The sequence below is a fragment of the Rhyacophila brunnea genome, unplaced genomic scaffold (genome assembly GCF_057557595.1).
Source record: "Rhyacophila brunnea isolate RB1 unplaced genomic scaffold, BYU_Rbru_1.0 scaffold_11, whole genome shotgun sequence".
Taxonomy (NCBI): domain Eukaryota; kingdom Metazoa; phylum Arthropoda; class Insecta; order Trichoptera; family Rhyacophilidae; genus Rhyacophila; species Rhyacophila brunnea.
Window position 1 is genome coordinate 5,913,030 of NW_028232763.1, and position 21,977 is coordinate 5,935,006.

At 34.0% G+C, this 21,977-nt stretch overlaps 1 protein-coding gene across 1 annotated transcript in view; it reads left to right on the forward strand.

Moving 5' to 3' along the window:
- LOC147078305 (acyl-CoA Delta(11) desaturase-like) overlaps window positions 1–21,656 on the forward strand; it is a 56,383-nt gene extending 34,727 nt beyond the window's left edge. Inside the window, exons 3-7 of the mRNA XM_085960525.1 lie at window positions 5,931–6,238; window positions 12,427–12,557; window positions 16,478–16,683; window positions 17,521–17,706; window positions 20,922–21,656. Of these exons, the coding sequence (XP_085816651.1) occupies window positions 5,941–6,238; window positions 12,427–12,557; window positions 16,478–16,683; window positions 17,521–17,706; window positions 20,922–21,225 (1,125 nt within the window). The 5' untranslated portion in view covers window positions 5,931–5,940 and the 3' untranslated portion in view covers window positions 21,226–21,656. The remainder of the gene's footprint in view (window positions 1–5,930; window positions 6,239–12,426; window positions 12,558–16,477; window positions 16,684–17,520; window positions 17,707–20,921) is intronic.
- Window positions 21,657–21,977: the final 321 nt, after the last annotated feature.

Consider the following 21,977-nt stretch of genomic DNA (forward strand, 5'->3'; position numbering starts at 1 on the left):
CAAAATAAGTAGGTAGTAGTTTTTACAATACCCCCTAAAGCGCTTTCTAAAATCCTGCTATTTTTTAACTGACACTATTTTCCTGAATAACACCGACCGTAACACTCCTGAATAACAAGAAATCCAATTCACGTCCACGCACGTCCACCGCAATGCCGTGTGTCTACAGCCTAATGTGCTCTGAGAATTATTTGTCGAGATCGCATTGAATACATACATAGATACATAAGTGTCTCAAACCTGAAAAGCTAATTTTTACAATGAATCATCATTATTTAAATTATTTGAGGTGTCAGATCTTCATTGACTTTAAGGCGAAGTCTTCACTGAGCCTTTTTTAAAGAGGCACCTAGCGGAAAAATACGAAGCTTGCAATTTGAGACATTTTTTTGATAATTTACAATTTCAACTGTATTAATGAATAAATATGTATCTGAAAACATTAAAAATAAAAATATTTTTTATTTTAAGTCAAACATAAACTTACAATTGTAAAAAATGTAATAAAATGTGAATTTGTTCTATCGGACCGCACCGTATTATTACATATATTTTATGGTTATATTTATTATTAAAATTTAGTTTATTAAGTTTTCTAAGCATCACCTAAGCGATTTTTGACTAATTCATAGTTTTAATATTTTTTATATCTATTTTAAAAAACATCGATTTTTATAAAAAATATAAATGTGTATAACTTGAAATCCTTTTTATTTATATTAATATAAATATTTTATTTATATTTATAAAAATAATTTTGCAATTTTGCAAAAGTAACAACATTTTCCTCAAGTTGTAGGATTCTGTTGAAGTTGCATTTTTGTAGGCATGCCAAAAGCTTTTCCATGCGTTGCCTTTCACAATAACACCGACCGTAATACTTGAAAGTCCATATCCTAATAATATGTAATATTTTAGTATTGTAACTTATGCACATATTAATTAAATTCATTATGAATTTATAATGCTACATTTTGCAAAACTAAGATAGATTGTCTAATTACATCTGATCTTTGAAATGCCAACTTTATAAAAAATGAGAAGACTTGGAATATAAAACCTACAATCTTTTTATTGTGTAAACGCCATTAAGAGGTCAGCGACATTCTAAATAATATAAGTAACAAAAATATTGTGTAACTCGTAGTATTCATAACGTCGTTAAACCTATTCTGGAAAGATGCAGTCTAAACATATAACACTGAAACAACTGTTACATTGTAGATTCGTAAGTGATTTCGTTTTGCAGAATCATAATAATAAGTGTATCAAACATTTGGTACAGTTCGGTTATGAGGAATACAGCGGCAAACACATTTTGAAAATAGTCGATATACTGGATTATTTGTTAGTTTAGCCTAACCTAACCTAACCTAAACTAACCCAAACTAACAAATAATCAAGTATATCGGGTATTTTCAAAATGTGTTTTCCGCTGTATTCCTCATAACCGAACTGTACCAAACATTATTTAGTTTTAACGTACTTGTACTTAGATACTAATAATTTTTAATTTAACTAATTATTTTCTTCAATGAATAAGTCACAAAATTTAATAATGTAGATAACATACATATTTTGGAACATCCTAGCAAGATACCTACCTTATAGAAAATATATTTTTGTAAAATTATTTGTACAGGGCAGAAACGAGTTCCACCGACGTGCAGCAGCCCTATGTTATAACTTGTGATATGAAGTCACCCGATGACATGACATAATTGTGACGTAAGCCAATACACGCCCGAGGAAAGCCGTCCAACGCACACGGCTCACCATAGATAGTATTACGCTGAAACACCTATTTGTGTATGGGGACAATGGATAACGCCGGTATTTGAGTAGCGTTAATTTCTCGAATGCTATTATCACTCCGGTAGTACGTCACAATGATGTCATATGACGTCATGTCGACCGGGCGACTTCAACTCGCAGGTTATAACATAGGGCTGCAGATATGCTTCCGAAATTTTATTAGCGAGCATATTTTGTGATTATTTTCTTATTCAAAGCGTCGATAACATTGAGCTACTTTACAAGCTGCTTGTCAGCGAGCTTAAAAGCGGGCGAGTCAGCTAGTGCGATTGTGATTATTACACACAAAACTTTCCACTCGCTCAGAAGCCAACAAGCAAGCGAGTTGAAACCGTCATTTTTGGTACTATTTGACAGGACGTATTGAGTAGTTCGTTTTTCTACTGGCAGGTTCGCCACTATCGCTCTACTGCGCAGACGCAGATCGGCTAACACGCCAGCGAGTAGCTAGTAAAGTAGCCCGGCTTTCAAACTTTCTCGGAAGATTGTTTACAATCTGCTTGTTAGCTAGTTCGATAATGACAAGGATGACTGGGCAAGTTTACAAGCAGATTGTAAATTCACTGGCTAGTAGTTTGTAAGCTCAATACCATCGACGCTTTAGATAGCGTCAGGATTTCTCTAAATTTTAGTTTTAACGTTCTTTTACTCACTAATATAATATATTTTTTATTCAATCACTTAAAAATGTTTAATTAAAAAATATACATACAAAGCCACTCACCTAGAGCGCAGTCACACGGCATTGCAATCGACATGGGTAGACCTATTATTTGATTCCAATGGCATCCGACTAGATTCACCAATTGCATAAAACAAATCCAATTCACGTCTACGCACGTCCACTGCAATGCCGTGTGTCTACAGCCTAATGTGCTCTGAGAATTATTTGTCGAGATCGCATTGAATACATACATAAATACATAAGTGTCTCAAACCTGAAAAGCTAATTTTTACAATGAACCATCATTATTTAAATTATTCGAGGTGTCAGATCTTCAATGACTTTAACTGCTGTCATTCCAGGCAATTTTGCAAAGGTAACAACATTTTCCTCAAGTTGTAGGATTTTCTTGAAGTTGCATTTTTGTAAGCATGCCAAAAGCTTTTCCATGCTTTGCCTTTCACAATAGTTGCAGACTATTTGCAATATTGGCAATATTAACTATTAAGGAATATCCTTGTTCGGTACTCGATACATCTTTAGACAAAAAATCACAATTAATAAGACGACATTATTTATTATTGACAAACTAACAACAAATTTCAAAAGAGATCACTGTTTTCTTTCTGTTGTTAATAATTATAAACTATTGGGGTTTTATAACTGAATTCAACTGAATTATACTTTTATTGGGCTAATATTTTATAATACGCAGATAGGTATATCAAATAATGACAGCAGAAAAAAAAAACAAACGATATACGAAAACAAAAGCAAATTTATAAAAAGAACAACAGAGCGTTGCATCTTTCAGAACAGTGTTGTCACTTTCTTACGTGGCGATTTCTGTCGTCCAATCGTTTGTTGAATGCTGAATAAGAAATCTAAAGGAGCGTTTCCACGTAAGTATTGATCTAATTTGAACCGATAGTCGTAATGAAGATGGCGTGAGGTTAAAAACCAAGTTGATATGCTGATATTATCAGTTGTACCTTATACCCCACAATCAGACACCCACGATGGCCGCGCGCCTTAAGCGTCTGTCTGCAGCGTCTGCCTATGCCCTATAGCGTCGTGCGTCCCAGGTTCGGATTCTCAGTAAGTACATAATATATTGTTTTTCAATTTGTGTATGAGTCAGAGTATGGACCTAATAGGTTGAGGAAGTGGATGACATCCTTTTCTCGTAAAAACAAAATCTGATAATACACACCTCCACTCTGTGGAGGCCCATATGATCTTATTAGGATCGGACATGGACGGGAAAAAAATATAAGCGACTTGCTAGACAACCAGTTGACTTAGGGGCCGTCCATATATGACATCACGTTCTAGGGGGGAAGGGGTCTGATATAATGTGATGATTTTTGACGAAGGGGGGAGGGGGAGTCAGAGAAAATGTGACGGTCACAAAAAATACAAAAGGATCTGAAAACATAATATTAGGGATCAGAGGGATTTAAAGATAAATATCGAAAAAAAAAAGTTTTTTGGCGTTTATTGAGGGGAGTGTCAAAAATCTGACGTAATATAGACATGAGTGGTAAAAGGTTGTAACGAAGGTGGGTTAAAAAAAGCCAAAATCGTGTGACGTCATATTAATATGTGGACGGCCCTTAGTGATGATTCACAGTTGAATCGAGGGAAGTAGAAAGGACCTCAACACCATTCAATCCAACTTACAAAAGTTGATCAGCTTTCTTGAAATGTGGTTCCAATTTATCGATTGACTTTCAACTGTCATACAACATACAGTTGAATGACAAAAATTATCTCTTCAGAACACGGTATAATACCCCGTTTACACGTGCATGGATGTACTGTGCACAGTAAGAACATGTATGGGGAAACATGTATTATCCTGCAGTTGGCTAAATTGCGTGCATAAATCAAACAAGATTGGAACATTCCAAATTGTGATGATTTATTGCGCGCAAATAAGATTATTTTCGATCTGCGCCTGCGCAGTAGAGCGATTGGAGCGCGCATGCCGGTAAAAAAATGAACTACTCATTTTGAGCTCCGATTTTCAATACGACCTGTCAGATAGTAGTATAAAATGACAACATAGCGTCTCGCTTACTCTTGAAGAATGAGATTTGAGAGACAGTCAGCACTTTTACGTGTAAACAGTTATTGCCATGACAGTTTAAAATAAGGACAATTGCCGACAGTAATTCAATGCATGTGTACAGGTGCTATAAGTATCATAAAGTATACAGTAATTTCTCTGACAGCGTTTTGTTTTTCAAATAGTATGGGATGTAAATCACGGTATCGAACGAATGGTTAACAACTAATTTCCATAATATAGGTACTAGGTAGGTACCTCCACTTTATGGATACCTATTTGCTTAGTCTTGCAGCGAATAGTAATTATGATGATATTTCTGTTTTAAGTGATTCTTGACTTAGATTGATAGAGATGACTTATTTTTTCGACATTGACAGATGTGTACAAAAAGTGTGAATATAAAAAATGTAAATTTGGCCGTGTCAAAAAATTCTGAGCCAATACATCCATTTTAACCTTTCGCTTACTGTGATAATGTATTCCGTTTCGACATGTACCTTCAGTCGCCCTGCGTTACCATTTCTTTGTAAGAATTGACACTGCTTCATTATTTTCTCGAAACTCCATTAAATTTACTCAATATATTTTTATTGTAAATTTATAAATTGATTATTTGTCAAAATATTATCATGTAATTAAATATTGATTGACGCTTACGATGGCTGAGCCGCTTACGCGTCGACATGTAATGTCGTGGATCCCAGGTTCGAATCCTGGGTCTGGAAAATACACATATTGATTTCAAAGATGTGTTTGGCGTCAAAGTATGGATCCTCATAAGATCATATGTAGCACATATAATCTTATTCGGGTTGGACAAGTAATAATTGTCTTGTGATATGAGTGATGAATGATAGGTACGCGACTGAGTGAAATAAGTTAGTGAGTAAGTGGCTATTTCAATATAATGTTGTTTTATGCAGGGTTCGAACAGTTATTTTTTTTCCGTTTCGGTTTTCTTACCGGTTCAAGTAAAATATATATATCGGTTCCAGTTTTCGGTTCAGTTCCGGTTCGAAGCCCTGGTTATATGTTAACAATTAGGATTTTCTGTTTTAGGTTCCTATAAACGATTCATTATGAAATATTAATATTCAATTTATTCATTTAAATTACCTAAATGTGTTTATAATAATATTTTCTGATTAGCTAGTTAAATGAATTTGATTTATTTTTGAATATTTTCTCTGTTTTAAATTGATTAGTATAAAATAATGTATGTTGTTGTAAATAATCTTTTGTAGTTGACAAAGTACCTCTGAGGCGAATGAAATAGGTGCAATTTAATATTAATTAACAAAAGCGGAATTACATATTATGTAGGTACAAATTTTTTCGTCAAGTTTAAATTATTAATAACATTTTTTTTTGTTTTAGATAGCCAAAGATGCCTCCGTATGCACCAGACCACAAACCTTCAAACGTAGAACTACCCAAGGAGGCAACCGCCAGCGAAGAACTAATGAGAAAACAGAATTCCGACGATGCTTATTGCAATGATAAAGGAAGGGAAAGGAATGCATTTTTCTACTCCAGAGACATCAACGACAAACTGAGGAAGGCGTTCCAGTTCGAAACGCCAGTCAAGTGGCTTAACTTCATCAGCATTTCCCTGGTCCATATCATTGGCTTTACTGGTAGTCTCTTTCTATGGGACCATGGCCAGGTTAACACGATACTTTTTGGTAAATATTCTTTTATACTATTCCTAAAAAATAATTGATAAAACTCCACATACTCATCCGCTAAACCAGCGAAAATTTTGTGTATTAGTGTAAAAAGATTTTTTCATCTCACCCTAAAAACATGATATGAGCGGTCAATCAAAATTTTCCTTTTATCATCACATTATAGACCTTCATTTAGATTTGTTTAAGCTGTAAATTGAAACTCTGATTCGATCGTTTTCGAAAGATTCCCTATTTTCGTTATTTTCTGCATAATTATGCTTAATAACGTACCCTCTAATAACTTTTCTATTGTGTGTGCGGATCATTAACGCATATGAGCAGTGGCGTAACTAGGGTTGGTGTCCCCCGATGTGGTAAATTTACACCCCCCCCCCCCAAAACACACACATAATTTTCCATTAAAACTTATATTTTTAAGGTATACATTAATTTCAGTGATTTTTATATTATAAGGTCACATGAAACGCCCGATTAAGACCGGGTGTGGTTTGGTGGGGCCATTAACTTCAATGAGGTATTATAATTATCGTTACAATAAGTTAGCCGTATAATTTGTCAAAACTGTCTATCTCGCTCTAAAAGTTCTCACAGCCAAGAGAGGCTATTAAAACATAGCACTTTTCGACAGTTTAGACGGTTAACTTATCGTAACGATTAACCGGCTCAATACATAAATACCCACGATGGCCGCGTGGCTTAAGCGTCGGCTTATAACGTCGTGGGTCCCAGGTTCGAATACTGGGTCTGGCAAGTACACATATTGTTTTTCAATTTGTGTATGAGTCAGAGTATGGACCTAATAGGTTGAGCAAGTGGCAGACATCCATTTCTCGTAAAAACAAAATCTGTTAATACAAACATCCGCTCCACGGAGCCTCATATGATCTTATTAGGATCGGACATGGTCGGAAAGAAAAGAGACAGAAATATGGTAAACTACCGTCGATAGCCGCCTTGTGTATAGAATAAACTCACTGATGCCTTACGCCATGGTCCCCACATCCTGAAGCGGGCCCCAGACCAGGATCTATGGCGGGCCTCCTACCCAGTGGCGCACCCAGGGGGAGGGCCAAGGGGCCCTGGCACCCCCCAAAATTATCAGAATGATTTTAAACATTAAAATTGAAAGCCGATAAACTATACCTTTGGGCTTAGACAAATAAAAACACGGCAAAAAAATGATTTGTAATTCTCCAACACCCTTTTTAGAAAAATTTCTTAGATTTTAATTTCTAACACAAAAATTTCGAAACACTATTGTCAGGTTTTTTTTAGAAACACAATCCCTAATGGAACTGTCAAAAAATTCTTGGTGTCCACACGAATTCCGGAATGGTGTAGGTCATGGCTGGGGAGGGCTGACAGGGCTCTAGCCTGGGGGCCCGGCGTGTCGGGTTGACCAGATAAGTGAGATAAACACATCATAAATTAGCTTTAATAGTAAAAAAGTCGCCTGCGGCGCTATTATACTTCATGGCCATGAACATTTTCAATTATATAATTGTGCAATATATTTTTTGATTATTATGTAGATGTATTAAAAACTAAAACTAGAACTAAAACACAATTTGAAAAAGTTAATGTAGTGTTTCACACTGCCTTTAGTCTTCGCGGTAGGTAGGGGGCCCGCCAAATATTCTAGTCTGAGGGCTCGTTTCAGGATGTGGGGACCATGGTGTAGGTACAGCGAGTGCAATAGACAAAAGGCCGATAAACGAGAAATTAGGTTGTGAAGAAGAAAAGAGCCTATGGGACTAATTTACATTATCCTCCTTGGGCCCCCCCCCAATATTAAATCCTGGGTGCGCCACTGCTCCTACCTATCGCTTAAGGTTAAAGTTAAATAAAGCCAGTACGATTTTCTACAGTAGATAGTGTTCCCCAAGTGGTTTTCGCAAAACCCCAGGGTTAAGGGTATTTCGTGTATTTTTAGTGATTTTTAAATAAATCCAGTCTATTTATTGAGTTGTCAGCACTCAGCGTTTATTATGAAGCACTGATCGTGACCTCCTTTTATGGTAGCCAAGTAGCATGCAACCCTTCGCCATATTTGGATAAATAGCCATTTTGTAAGTCAATAAACACACTTAAAATAATTATAAAAAAAAATTCTACACGTGAATTATCGTTTAATTATAATAGTAATCATCATATCACATCAAATTACACCACACAGCCACAACTTTTGAATTGTTAATAATTATTAAGGGAAATAGCGCCGCAGGCGACTTTTTTACTATTCGGGAAAAATTGTGGTGTGTTTTTCTCATTTAACTGGCCAACCCGCCACGCCGGGCCCCTTATAAGCCCCGGCCCCCAGGCTAGAGCCCTGTCAGCCCCCCTTGCGGGGGTCATGCCTTACGCTAAGCAATCAAATTAACAAAATATCATTAAAAAATAGAATCTCACCTGATCACTGATTAGGTGGGCAGTCAAAAAATCGAAGCTGATTCAAATGTTGGTAATTATTATTGATACGTCATCGTAATGAGGAAAGCCAAAACAATATGGCCGTTGGGCGCTTAGGTAGGCGAAATCCCGACTCGTTTTGATAATATGCTGATGTCTTCTAGATTTTTTTTTTACAGCGAACGGATCGGGTAAAACCGTACAAATATAAAACATCGATCGTTTTTATTAAGCGGATAATTATTTTTATAATACCAAGTCAGTGGCCAAGTATTTCAATAGGTACCTGATAAATATATAATTTAAAAAAAAATGGTGTCCAACCTTTTACTCTTGTGTATTTAATGTGACTGTAAAAGTCTCCTCTAAATTGACTGATAATAATTAATTAGCAGCACGATTCGAATAAATTAAAAACAAAAACGAAACGAAAAATAATATATATATAATATATATATATTTACTAATATTTTCCTTTATATAGCTGTCCCGATTTAGGTGTCAGCTTCTTGACTTTGCGTATATATTCTATACACAAGGCTAGTTTAGTTAGCTAGTTAGTTATTTATATACATATTTATGTATTGAGGCAAGTAAATTGTTGCAAGTTAATCGTCCGAACTGTCAAAAATGCTGTTTTAACAGAACCTTTCTTGGCTGTGTTAACTTTTAGAGCGAGATAGACAGTTTAGACGGCTAACTTATTATAACAATAATTATAATACCTCAATACATAAATATGATAAACTACACTGGATAGCCGCTGATAGCAGCCTTGTGTATAGAATAGATGCGCTGATGAAGTATTTCTTAGAATTTTTCCCACAGTTTTTGCAACAGCACCTAAACTAAACTAACTCCAGTGGTCGCTATTGCGATATATACCTATAGTATTAATATAAGTATTTTAGTTCAAATTTATGACTTTTCATGAAGCGAAAATATAAGATATTCACATGGAAATATAAAGAGGATAGAGGAAGGGTGCCTACTATGAGATACTTTTTTTATGACATTCTCAAATCTAAAATAAACTCATTGCAGGGTATCTATTATTATAAATACAGCAAACATACTGTTTACTAATAAATTTGTAGTCATGATATTTTTCTTTCAGCCAGTTTATTTTAGATTCGCATTTTAGTGAAAAATGTCAAATAAGCTGTTCTCCAAAAAGTGTTCCTAATTTGAGATAGTCGCTGTTCCTAATATGAGACTATCTCATATTGGGAACATTATGAAAAAAACAACAGCTGTAATTGATATGGTATCATACATACAACTAATTAAACTATTTTTTATTATTTTAAAAATATACAAGATATATATTTACAATATTGTCGTGAATATACTAAAATCTGTCATTGTACCCGTAGCGCATTGATTTGAGATTTTCTGAAAGTATTAAATTATTGACATGCGAGGCGTTTGTAGAATCAGCGTTGTTAACTTAGCGTTTTTCTTACCAGAGCTAGCATTTTTGAATAAGTAATTAGCTTGAAAATTTTGTATCTGGCGTATTGCGTTAAATCTAGCGTTGTTTGACCCCGCAAACAACTTAAATCTTCTCATAATAAAGAAATTTGCTTGAAAATCAACACGCTGATTTTTTGTCACTTATCTACTTCAACTCCACGTATAAAAATATGACTTAACTTCTTACCTACTTATTTTATTAGTTGTAAAATACAAAATTTCTCTTCGATTGTTATTCTTATAAAAACAATGTACTTAAATAATTATGATATATTTTTTTGAAAATATGATTTTTGAGAAAATCTAGCATTTTTTGCCTTCTCGGTAGCTTATTTTTTACCCTATCTGACATATTTTTTTGAATGACAGTTTGCAACACTGTGTAGATTACTCCTGAATAAGTAAATTTATCTCAGCCGAAATTTGGTTCGCGATTCACTGGTTGGAACCCCTGTTCTAGATTATGATCAAAAGCAACATAATAAAACCAACGTCGCAATTGCATTTATAAGTCCCAAAGGGTTAGTTGAAATAAAAAAGCTTCAAATGATAATAAAAAATATATACCTACACATACACTTTGTGTCAATTTCACTACTTTGTCAACTCTCGATTTACCAGAGTAATACGGCGAGTTAACCGAGGCCTACCTTCGCTGCGTAGTTTTAGTAGCGTGTAATTCGTCTGAGAGAACTTTGTGAGACAGCACATCTGTTAAAACATCTCTCTAATCGAGTTATTTCCAACCGGGTTCCGCGTAACCCTAGTGCTAAAGCATGGCTCCACACCTTGAAGCGGGCCCCCAGGCCATGATGTTTGCTGGGCCCCGTACCCATCGCATAGGTTAAGGACAGTTTGATGTTCTATAGTAGAAGTCCCCAAAATGGTATTCCACGGAACCCAATGGTTCTGCGAGGTATACTTATTAAGAATGTTCCGTGTACTTTCAGTGTTTTTTTTTCTTTCTATTTTTCAATAAATTCACTTGAATTATTGAGTTCTCGGTACTCAACATCATATTATTATAAAGCACTGATCACAACCCCCTTTTATGGTAGCCAAGTAACACGCGACCATTCACTATATTGGATAAATACCAATTTTTATTAGTCAGAAAACACACATTATTATAAAATAAAATTCGACGCGTGAATTATCAATTAATTTTATCAATCATATCTCATCAAATTACATTGCATAGGCACATTTATCATTTAATGTTAATATTTTTAAGTAAAATAGCCGCAGACGACTTTTTTACTACTAGAGCAAATCTGTTGTATGTTTATCTCACTTAACTGGTCGAACCCCACGGTGGGTCCCCCAAAGCCCGGGTTCCAAGGCTAGATCCCTGTCACCCCCCCCCCCCCCCTTCCTTGTGGGGCAATGGGCTAAAGGTAAGTTTTAACGTGATGTGTATTTAAATTTAAGCAATGGAGTCCCTATTTGGAAAGTTTAGCGTATTGAGTTTAAATTTTGCATCATACTAAATCTAATTCTGACTGGGGAAGAGAATTTTTATAAAACGTATGTGAAGGAAACAATTTAAGGATTTCAGTTGTATTAACAATTAATTGTTATATTATATATCTGCTAATTATTAACTAACTCTACCGGCAAGAAGATTAACTTAAGACAGTCTAAGAGGGCGGCAAATTAAGGAAGGAATTTTGCTGGTAGATTACATGAATATTATAAAATTTTCACCCTTGATTTTAATGTGCGCCATCCAAAGACGAATTCCGCAAGATTAAAAAAATGTTTTAAGGTTCCGCCAAACAAAAAATGTTGAGAATCATTGTTCTAAACTAACCTAACCTGACCATTGCGAATCACACTGTCACGTATGCACATATAGCAGGGAGGAGATTTTTAGGTTTCCCAGTTATGTACAGACGTGGATATGCAGGGTCGCCTTCCATGACGCGTATCCGAATGAAAAGATTTTACGTACTCACTCTGCTATCCTGATACGGAGTCGCATGGGATTGATGTAACAACCATGCACCATGGTGCTTACAGAAGAGGAAAAAATACTTTAAAGAGAAAAGAAAAGGGTTGGACTGGCTCAGCTAGTTTCGGTGACATTAATTATAATTAATGTCTTCTGTATCTGTAAACTGAATATCAAGATTTGAATGCGATGGTGATTTTACGGAGGACTCAACCCGATTAATCTGCTCTCCATATGACTCTGTACATTTCTTAAATACCTCAAAGTGGCCCTTGATTGATAACAAGTCTGCGTCTAAAATTATAAAATATGATAATATACTTGTTTTGTTTTGTTTTTTCAGCATTTCTCATTGGTGGAATGGGAGGATTTGGAGTAACCGCTGGCGCCCATCGTCTGTGGTGTCACAGGGCTTACAAGGCAAAACTGCCACTGAGGATTTTTCTCATAATTTGCTTCTCAATAGCTGGCCAGGTGAGATATTTTAAGCAATCATTAATGATACATATAGCACACAGTGACAGCCCAAAACTAAATTCAATGACAATCAACAGTAAAAGTCTCCAGCAATATAATACAAGCATTCTTCGAAAAAAAATACTTTTGATTAAAAAGACTATGGCAAGTTACATTGTTAGACACAGTGGATTTTAAGTTATCTGTAAGGTTTATGAATCAATTACCTGGGTCGCCCCAGGAGGAAGTGGGCGGACTACGCAATAATAACAGTGTTACCTCAATCAACCTAAATTATCAACCCCTTAGAATCAGATTCCATCCATAGTGTACGTCGTACGATATACAGCATACATACACTATGTTTTCTATCACGACATACCACGAAATATCCTGGAATGGACAACACCAAGATTGATCAAAGAAGCTGATTGTGAAATAATGCAGAGATAGAGCTCGGAACAAAATTGTCTGGAGACAATAGTAATATATCGCTAGCCTAACTAACAAACTTAATCCTGGTTATATTTGTTCTGAAATTGTACCTATAGATTCAATAAGCAAAGATGTCTCTTAGCTTAGAAACATTAAACATTCTGATTTATCGTGCCTTTCTGAGTACCAATTATATACCATGATACATACATTATCCTAGTATGAGAATCTTATATAATACCAGCAAGTACCCGGCATGCGTTGCAATGCCACCCAAAGAAAGAAAGTGTTTGTGTTTTAGTTCTGTTTATTGAAGTGGTAGGTATATGCACAATATTTTTTGTTTTTCCGTCTCGTGAGTACTTATACGAATAAATCAGAAGATTTTAGAATAGAAAAAGATAGAATAGAAGAAGATGGTTGTACTAATTCAGAAACCTTTGCGGGTGTTGGCAGAACAACTGACGAAAGTTTCATTGCAATCGGATGAATGGTATAGGAACCATACGAATAAAAGAAGATATAATGAAGAAGAAGAAAAGGAAGAAGAAGGTGGTTTTTCTAATTCAGAAACCTTCGCGGGTGTGCACACAACAACTCACCAAAGTTTCATCGCAATCGGATGAATGGTATAGGAACGCATACGGGACAGACAGACAGACGGACATTCATTTTTATAAATAAGACCTACTCTAAGTTACTATGACTATAACATTCGCGCAAGTGCAAGCAATAAATTGATAAAGTTTTATCGCAATCGGTATGGCAGAGCATAAAATACGAACAAACAAACAAACAAACATTGATTTTTATATATTAGATTATAAATCATGTTATTTATAAAATATACATACTACCTAGTAAGTACGCTATTCTAGCAGAATCTGTATTTTCCCAGTCCATTTCATTCTTCTTGAAATATCGTTTTCATCTCCCCACTTAAAGCAAAGTAAATCAAATGACTTCATACAGATAATTAATGATATAAGGAAAACATTGTATCATTTTTTTAAAGCAGCAAAAATTACTTGTGCCCACCTTCGTGGCGTCATAATATTATATAAGATTGTAATTATAGGCATCGGCCCACGTGCTCGTCGTAGGTCAAAATTGAGTTTTTATTGTATTTTCAAACCATGATCCTGGACACTCCTTAAACGTTGCAGATAATCTATTTATATAATTTTGAAGCCTTATTGTCTTTTATAGTTATTTTAAACATTTGATGACTGCATAAAGTATTTTTGTTACATAAAATAGTATTCTTTTAAACCTCTCGCTCTAATGTTTTAGAATAAAGACATATTTCGGTACATAACTGTGCAGTGGTGTTAAGATTTTTTACATTTATTAATTTTTAAACGCATTTATGAAACCATTAGTATAATTTATTACGAGATAATTTTTGTAAAATATTCACGATAAAAATTATATTGATAATCTCTGTGATCCCAAATTTGACAAGAATTAGGCATTTTATTATTAAAAAAATCGGCAAGATTAACACATTTTAAGATGATTCTAAAGATACTCATTATAAGCTATATTTTTGAACATTCAAGTGTGATAAATATCTTATGAATAATGATTGCTTTATAATAATTATTGACCTAAGAATAAGGTAGTGTTTTTTTGAAATACGCTATTTCTTTTGTCATTCCCTAGTGGTTACGCTACAACATACGGCCGTAGCCATAAATTGACAAACTATAATTAGAGTAGGGAGTAAAATTATGTTAACGCGCGTGTTTGAACATGTACCTAACAGAATTTTTTTTTAATTTTTTTTTTAAACGGTTGTGAGTATCTTGAGAATCATCTTCAAATGTGTTAATCTTGCCGATTTTTTGAATAATAAAATGCCTAATTCTTGTCAAATTTGGGATCACAGAGATTATCAATATAATTTTTTATCGTGAATATTTTACAAAAATTATCTCGTAATAAATTATACTAATGGTTTCATAAATGCGTTTAAAAATTAATAAATGTAGGAAATCTTAAGACCACTGCACAGTTATGTACCGAAATATGACTATATTCTAAAACATTAGAGCGAAAGGTTTAAAAGAATACTATTTTATGTAACAAAAATACTTTATGCAGTCATCAAATGTTTAAAATAACTATAAAGGATAATAAGGCTTCAATAATATATAAATAGATTATCTACAACGTTTAAGGAGTGTCCAGGATCATGGTTTGAAAATACAATAAAAACTCAATTTTGACCTTCGACGAGCATGTCCCCCCTTAACAACATAACAAACACGTTTTCAGAATAATAACTTTATATTGGGTTAGCTCGGGGGAAGTTAAAAGTAAGTTATTAAAAATCTCTTGTTGTTGAATCGATATGTAAGACTAACGTTCGTAAATAGTTATGAAGTAAACATTAAATTTAGAGGACATTTTTCGTCATATCGTAGACCCTGACGGCAAAAGAGCGCAATGCAAATGGTGTCTTCGAAATATGGTGTTCGCACCAAATGCTAATAATTTCTTTGATCGAACTCAGCGAGAGACACAAAATAACAAAACGGTTTTCGACAATAATATGATTGACAGGCATTTTTATTTTTTTCGGAGAAACTTTTCATTATGAATTGGAGAATTTAGAGAGGTTGGTGGTTTTCGGTAGCTTTGGTTTCGGAAAGTCGAAGCAGAGGAAGACCAATGGCGAACTGAAGCAATAAGAGAAAGATTTTGGAGTGTTAAACATAATTTATTCTATTATAACTAAAAGCTATGATATACGAAATTTCGTGAACATGGATCTCTCGGATGGATAATAACGGGAATGGGATAACTGGGCGCAAGGACAATTGGACGCCGCACTGTCGAAAGAAATAAATATACGTTCGTTACGACTTTATACAGAAAGTAGATGAGTAATTTTAATCAGTTTCTATCTACTACTTAGTAGTTTTAATGCATTTTGCTCAATGCAATGTTTTTTTATTGCGGATTGAGAATTATTATCATGCCTGGAGCATTATATAAAAGTAAAAGAACTCTCGTCTCGTTGCATCTTAAACATATGCACAATAAAATCATTATTTACGTGCGTAAATTTAAATTATCGCCAAGTATTAAATAGTAATATAATAATATTAAATATATGGTTTTAAAGTACTTATCCATAATTCACGAACGTCTATTTATTTTCGAATTTCATTTGTTTGCGTGGTGCCCAATTGTTCCGGCGCCGAATCGTCCTAGATCCATAAGAACTTATAGGAGAATTAGGGTTAAGACTTACGTCGTATACAAACACCACACGTTATAATATAAATAAAAAATGATAGGTATTTTCTTTTTTTCCTTTGACAAATGACTTCTTCGTGATTAGGTAAACAATATTGCTACATTAATTTTTTTTTTCTTTTTTCTCAATTCATGTTTGCTTCTTAATTACAGAATCTAAGAATTACTGTCGTTCGTCAATCTTTCTTTTGTGACAAATAATCCTACAATAACATATTGCATGATTGATGTTTCAGAACACCATGTTCGACTGGGTGCGCGATCACAGAGTCCACCACAAGTTCAGCGAAACCGACGCTGATCCGCATAACAGCAAACGCGGCTTCTTCTTCTCGCACGTCGGCTGGCTTATGCTGAGGAAGCACCCGGAAGTCTTGAAGAAAGGACAGCTTGTGGACATGCAGGATGTATTAGACGACCCAGTTGTCAAATTCCATCAAAAGTAAGTACCTATCTAATGATTCAAAATAGAGTCATGCTCAGCTTCCTCTAGAACAGATCGGGTAACTTTTTTGAATTACCCATTTGAGTTAAAAGTGAAATTGTTGTATGGCGATAAACAACTCATTACCTGTGTCAGCAGATTGATCAGCGATATTAAATAGTGTACCACAATTACAAATTCTTTAATATGCATTTCCGTAGTGTCAAATTATAGTACAATAAGTAAATTGCTTACGGCAAAGGTTATTTCCACGCTATCTATATTTTATACAATAGTCAGCTACTCGTATGTCTATTGACGCAAATAAGAGTAAGTAGCTCTCTCGATTAATATAGTTATTTTCTAAATTATAATGGGTAGTTATTATATAAAAAGTGAATAATAATTCATCGGACATGTCACTCTAATATACGTTTCCTTTCTGTTACTATCTCAATCTCCATATCGTCCCGCACAACATCTCATTGTACCGAGATGCGGACCTCGGAGCCGTTTCATAAGTATTGTAACATACCCTTGTACCGACTGTTAACGCTGCAAATAAAACTCGCTTCTCCATATGGCAACCACCAAATCTCGACTTCTCATCTCTCCTTCTGACGACCACATCACCGTCCTCAACACCATGACCTACGACACGTCGACGACTCTCACAGTGGTGACTCACATCGAACCCCACAGTTGTCTTAAATTCTACAGAATTCGGAAACATCATAACATGAACATAATATTATAATGTGTAATGTCCATAATATGTTAAAACAAATTGATCTAAATAGAATATGAGTTTCTTCAATAGCTGTGAACTAACACCATTTTTTATTACCATTTCAGATACTTTCTTCCCATGAAAGCATTGTGCTGCTTTATCATTCCAGTGGCAATTCCAATGTATTTCTTCAAAGAGTCGTTTGTTAACACTGCCATCACCCAGTTGGTCTTCCGCTACTTGCTCGGACTAAACTTCACTTGGCTGGTTAACAGCTTGGCCCACATTTATGGAGGAAAGCCTTATAACAAGTAAGTCAACCAGATTCTTAACTTCTAAACCTCGCGTCTTGGCGTGACTTTGGTTGTTTTAATCTCATAAATTATAAGATAGTGAATAAAATGAAATAATTACAAGAAAAAAGAACTTTTTATATACAACGTTTTAAATTTTCTGTTGAATCATATCGTCTCTGTTCTGGCAGAATACACTAACTGGAGAATACTAGTTTTGAGTAATTTGACTTTGAAGTTGTTAAAATGTTTGAAATGGTCTATCATGTGAGTTTATTAAGTAATCGTAAAAAGGATGACTTTAAAATAAAGACTGTTTATTTATTAAGAAGGTTTCCAGACGGTAAAGTTTGAAATAAGGAACATTTTGATATAACTAACTCAATATGTCATTTTTTCGAAATAGTGTCTTTTGCCAGAACAGTGACTTGACTTGACTAGCTTAAACGATCAAAAAAAATTGTACTTGATAGAGAAATACTGAATAATGAAATGTCATTTCATATTGATTTCCATAGTAATGCACGTATATATTATTATTTATAATAATTTAGTTGCTAGGACCCCCTAGCAACCAATAATGGTATCGAACTAACTTTTTATACAAAACAGAATTAACTAAAAATGAATTCAGTTCTACTTAAAGATGGCTAAAAGTATTTAAGAAATGCATTGGCATCGTGTTCTGATATATTCTAAAAGTTTAAAATGTCTAGCTAGTCGGAGAGTTAGTTAAAAATCGATTGCGAGATTTGTACCGGACAAACAACCACCGAACAAATAAGAATACGACCTAAGAAAAACGTTGTAAAAAGGGTCCAAACGACCGTATAAATGACATATTGAACAGTTTGCAAATCGCGTTTCGTTGAGATTATTTTGTGGTAAGTGGGAAGTATTTTAATTGCTATAATATGTAGTTACAATCGGTTTTAATGTAAGTATACATACGATCATGTTGGTCTCAAGTAGAGATTCCAATCCTGGGATCCCGAATCCCGGGATCCCAAGCTATTTTCGATACCTATGAATCCCGGGATTGATAAACATAATCCCGGGATTTCGGGATTGATTTTTTTATCATTTTTTATGGAAAATCAAATAAAAGCGAAAATATAACAGAAAAAATACTTTAAAATAAAAAATAACTACATTAGAAATAAACTGAGTTTGAATGAAGTTTGATTTATACCCATGTGTAGGTTGCCGATTCATTTTATTTTTTCACATAAATTATTAAAAATGGAAAGATTGGAAAAAAACAATGCTTCGCACTTTTAACAAAGTAATTCCACCATGATATCATACGTTTTACGGCAGTTTCATATTTGTCTGACTAATTAGATTTATGAAGCGGAAAGGCCATAAGTACACCATGATTATTTGCTTTACTATTTTAAATCTCGCTAATCCATTTATTAAGTCTTTACTATCAGAAGCAGCAATCTCCTATTAAATTCACATTATTATTTAAATTACAATATTATTTAGTCCGTTAAACTTGTGTATTTCCAAGATTGAACGTATACAATATTAACAATAAATTTTTTAAATAGTCTCGATTTATTTTTGACCGATTTTATGAATGTTATTTGTAAATATAAAAATTTTATATTAACAATGGAAAAAATGCCAATCCCGGGACCAGTCCCGGGATCCCGGGATTGTCAAATTGTAATCCCAAAATCCCGGGATCAGAATTTTGGCTCGGGATTGGATTCCCTAGTCTCAAGGAACGATCAACCGAAATAATTGTGTATCTATGTAAATCAGTAGCGAAGGATGGTGCAAGGCTCTTAAGATCCGCCATAAAAAGTGCATATTAAACGTCGTTAGTCATACGTATTTGTTTTTATTGAACTAAGACTATAATTTACATATGGTATTGGTTATTTTTTAAAAATGAATTAAACCCTGGCTAAACCAAACTATAATAGATAAAAAATATTATTATATCTATAAATTATTCAAAGTTATGTATGATTGAATTGCATAATTTTAGATGTTTTATAGATACACAAGTATTTTTTGACTATCATCTATTATGACTCGGTTTTCGCAGAGCTTAATTGAATTTTAAAAACTAATAAGCACCATCTAAAAAATTGTAGTCTTATTTCAATGAAAACAAATACCTATGACTAACAAAGTTTAATGTGCACTTTCTTATGGCGGATCCCAACAGCCTACCTCCACCCTTTGCCACTGATGTAAATAGATACACACATTCTAAGCTAATTTAATAAACGATTTTTTTTTAATTGTAAGGCTATATTCAGATGTTAACAAAAATTATGTATTAGACGCGTGTTGATTAATTTAGAACTCATTTAATTCCCACTTAGATTCTTCACATGTTATGGTAGTTGAAGTTCAATGTAGCGACGGCTTGGTCATGGGGATATCTTGTGGGATAATACGTGGGTATCAACAGGGCTATTCTAATAATATCACTTAACTCCAAAATCAATTAAAGAAGTGATACATATGGTACCTACGTCGTATTCAGGCTGTTAATTATCCCAGTAAGTTATGTCAGGCGTGATATTTTTTAACACGGCCGCCTATGACTATGTTCACCATGAGCTGGCAAATGAAGTTGAGTAAGACGCAATGCGGTGTGTTTATTTATTTAAAAAAACACATATTGAGTACATGACAAATTATTAATTCAAAACGTTCACAATATGACATTTAGAATGAAAAGAACAGTAAATCAACTTGGTAAAAAAACAAGCCAGCATATAAATTGAAATTTTCCAGAATATCTGTATTAGAGACCATACCACGTCAACAATAATTATTGTAGATAACTCCCTTGTTTTGGAATTGCTCCGAGTGACATCCGTGTTATTTTTGAGTAATAAAAATAACGGGAACGTATTATGTACTGTGTTAACTACATATTAGAATAGCCCTGTTTAGAGAAAGGGCGCAAGGAAAATGTGAAGTATAATATAATTGATCACACTTCACGGTATGTACTTGTGCGTAGATGTAGCGTGTGGCTGGCTGCATCCCACATTCCCCACGTATCTCCACTATGCTTGATACGAGCACATTAAGATTGCCGTATTTAAACTGTCTCCGTATTAAACATCAGATCTGCGACTTCCTGCTATTTTGTATCAATATCTAGTTGCCGTAATATGCAGAGAGCCTTAAAAGAAGGGAATAAAACAAAACAGCACCACTAATATTTGCGTGTGCGCTAATTTATAATTTTATTACAGAAATATCAGTCCAGTGGAAAACAAGTTGGTCTCATTCTTGGCCATGGGGGAAGGATGGCACAACTATCACCACGCTTTCCCATGGGACTACAAAGCGGCCGAGATAGGAGCGTACTCCTGGAACTTAACCACGTTCTACATCGACATGTTCGCCAAGATTGGATGGGCTTACGACTTGAGGCAGCCGAGTAAGGAGTTGGTTTACAAAACAGTTACAAGGAGTGGCGATGGAACCCATCCCATATTTGGACACGAAGAAATATCCCCTGACGAAGATAATACTCCAGTCGTAAAAGAGTATTAATGACGACATCTTAGCCATCTGTGAAAGGATTAGAAATAATGTATAATAATAATTAATGTCTTTTTAAGAGTCGAAGGTTTTTTTTTAAGTTATAAGTACTTATTGTTAATTATTTATTAAACTATACAAAACATAGTAGAACAAGAAAATATCGTTATTATCATGATATAAAAATTCTCATAAAAAATACTTGTCATAATAATATGTCAATCCCTTTCATTATCATATTAAATGGTTATAATACCTAATATTAAAAATCATTAGAACAATGTGGAAAAGAATAAAATATTTACTTCAGTATTGCAATCATTTTAAATTCAACGCAAAATAAACTTAAGTACCTAGGTATATAATATTATGTTATTATTTGACATAAATTTATATTATGAATTTAGGGTAAAACACATAATATTGGCCACATAAAAACAGGGAAAACCATTATAAAAGAATCTACCATAAACAAACTAGTTTTTCGCTTCATGATTTATTGATGTTAATTTGGTTTAATAAGAAAAAATCTACATGCAAAATAAAACAAGAGTTTTATTGGCTACCAACATATGTATATTGTTGGTTGTCTAAAATTTAACCAACCAATGTATAAGCATGGAAAGATATCGAAAAAATCAACTTAAAAAAATCAATATTATAGACACCTACCAATTTTAATCTTACTATATATTATATTTAAGTTCATAATATTATTTTATAAATAAGTACTTGATAAAAGTAATTTTAAATGGCAAACACGT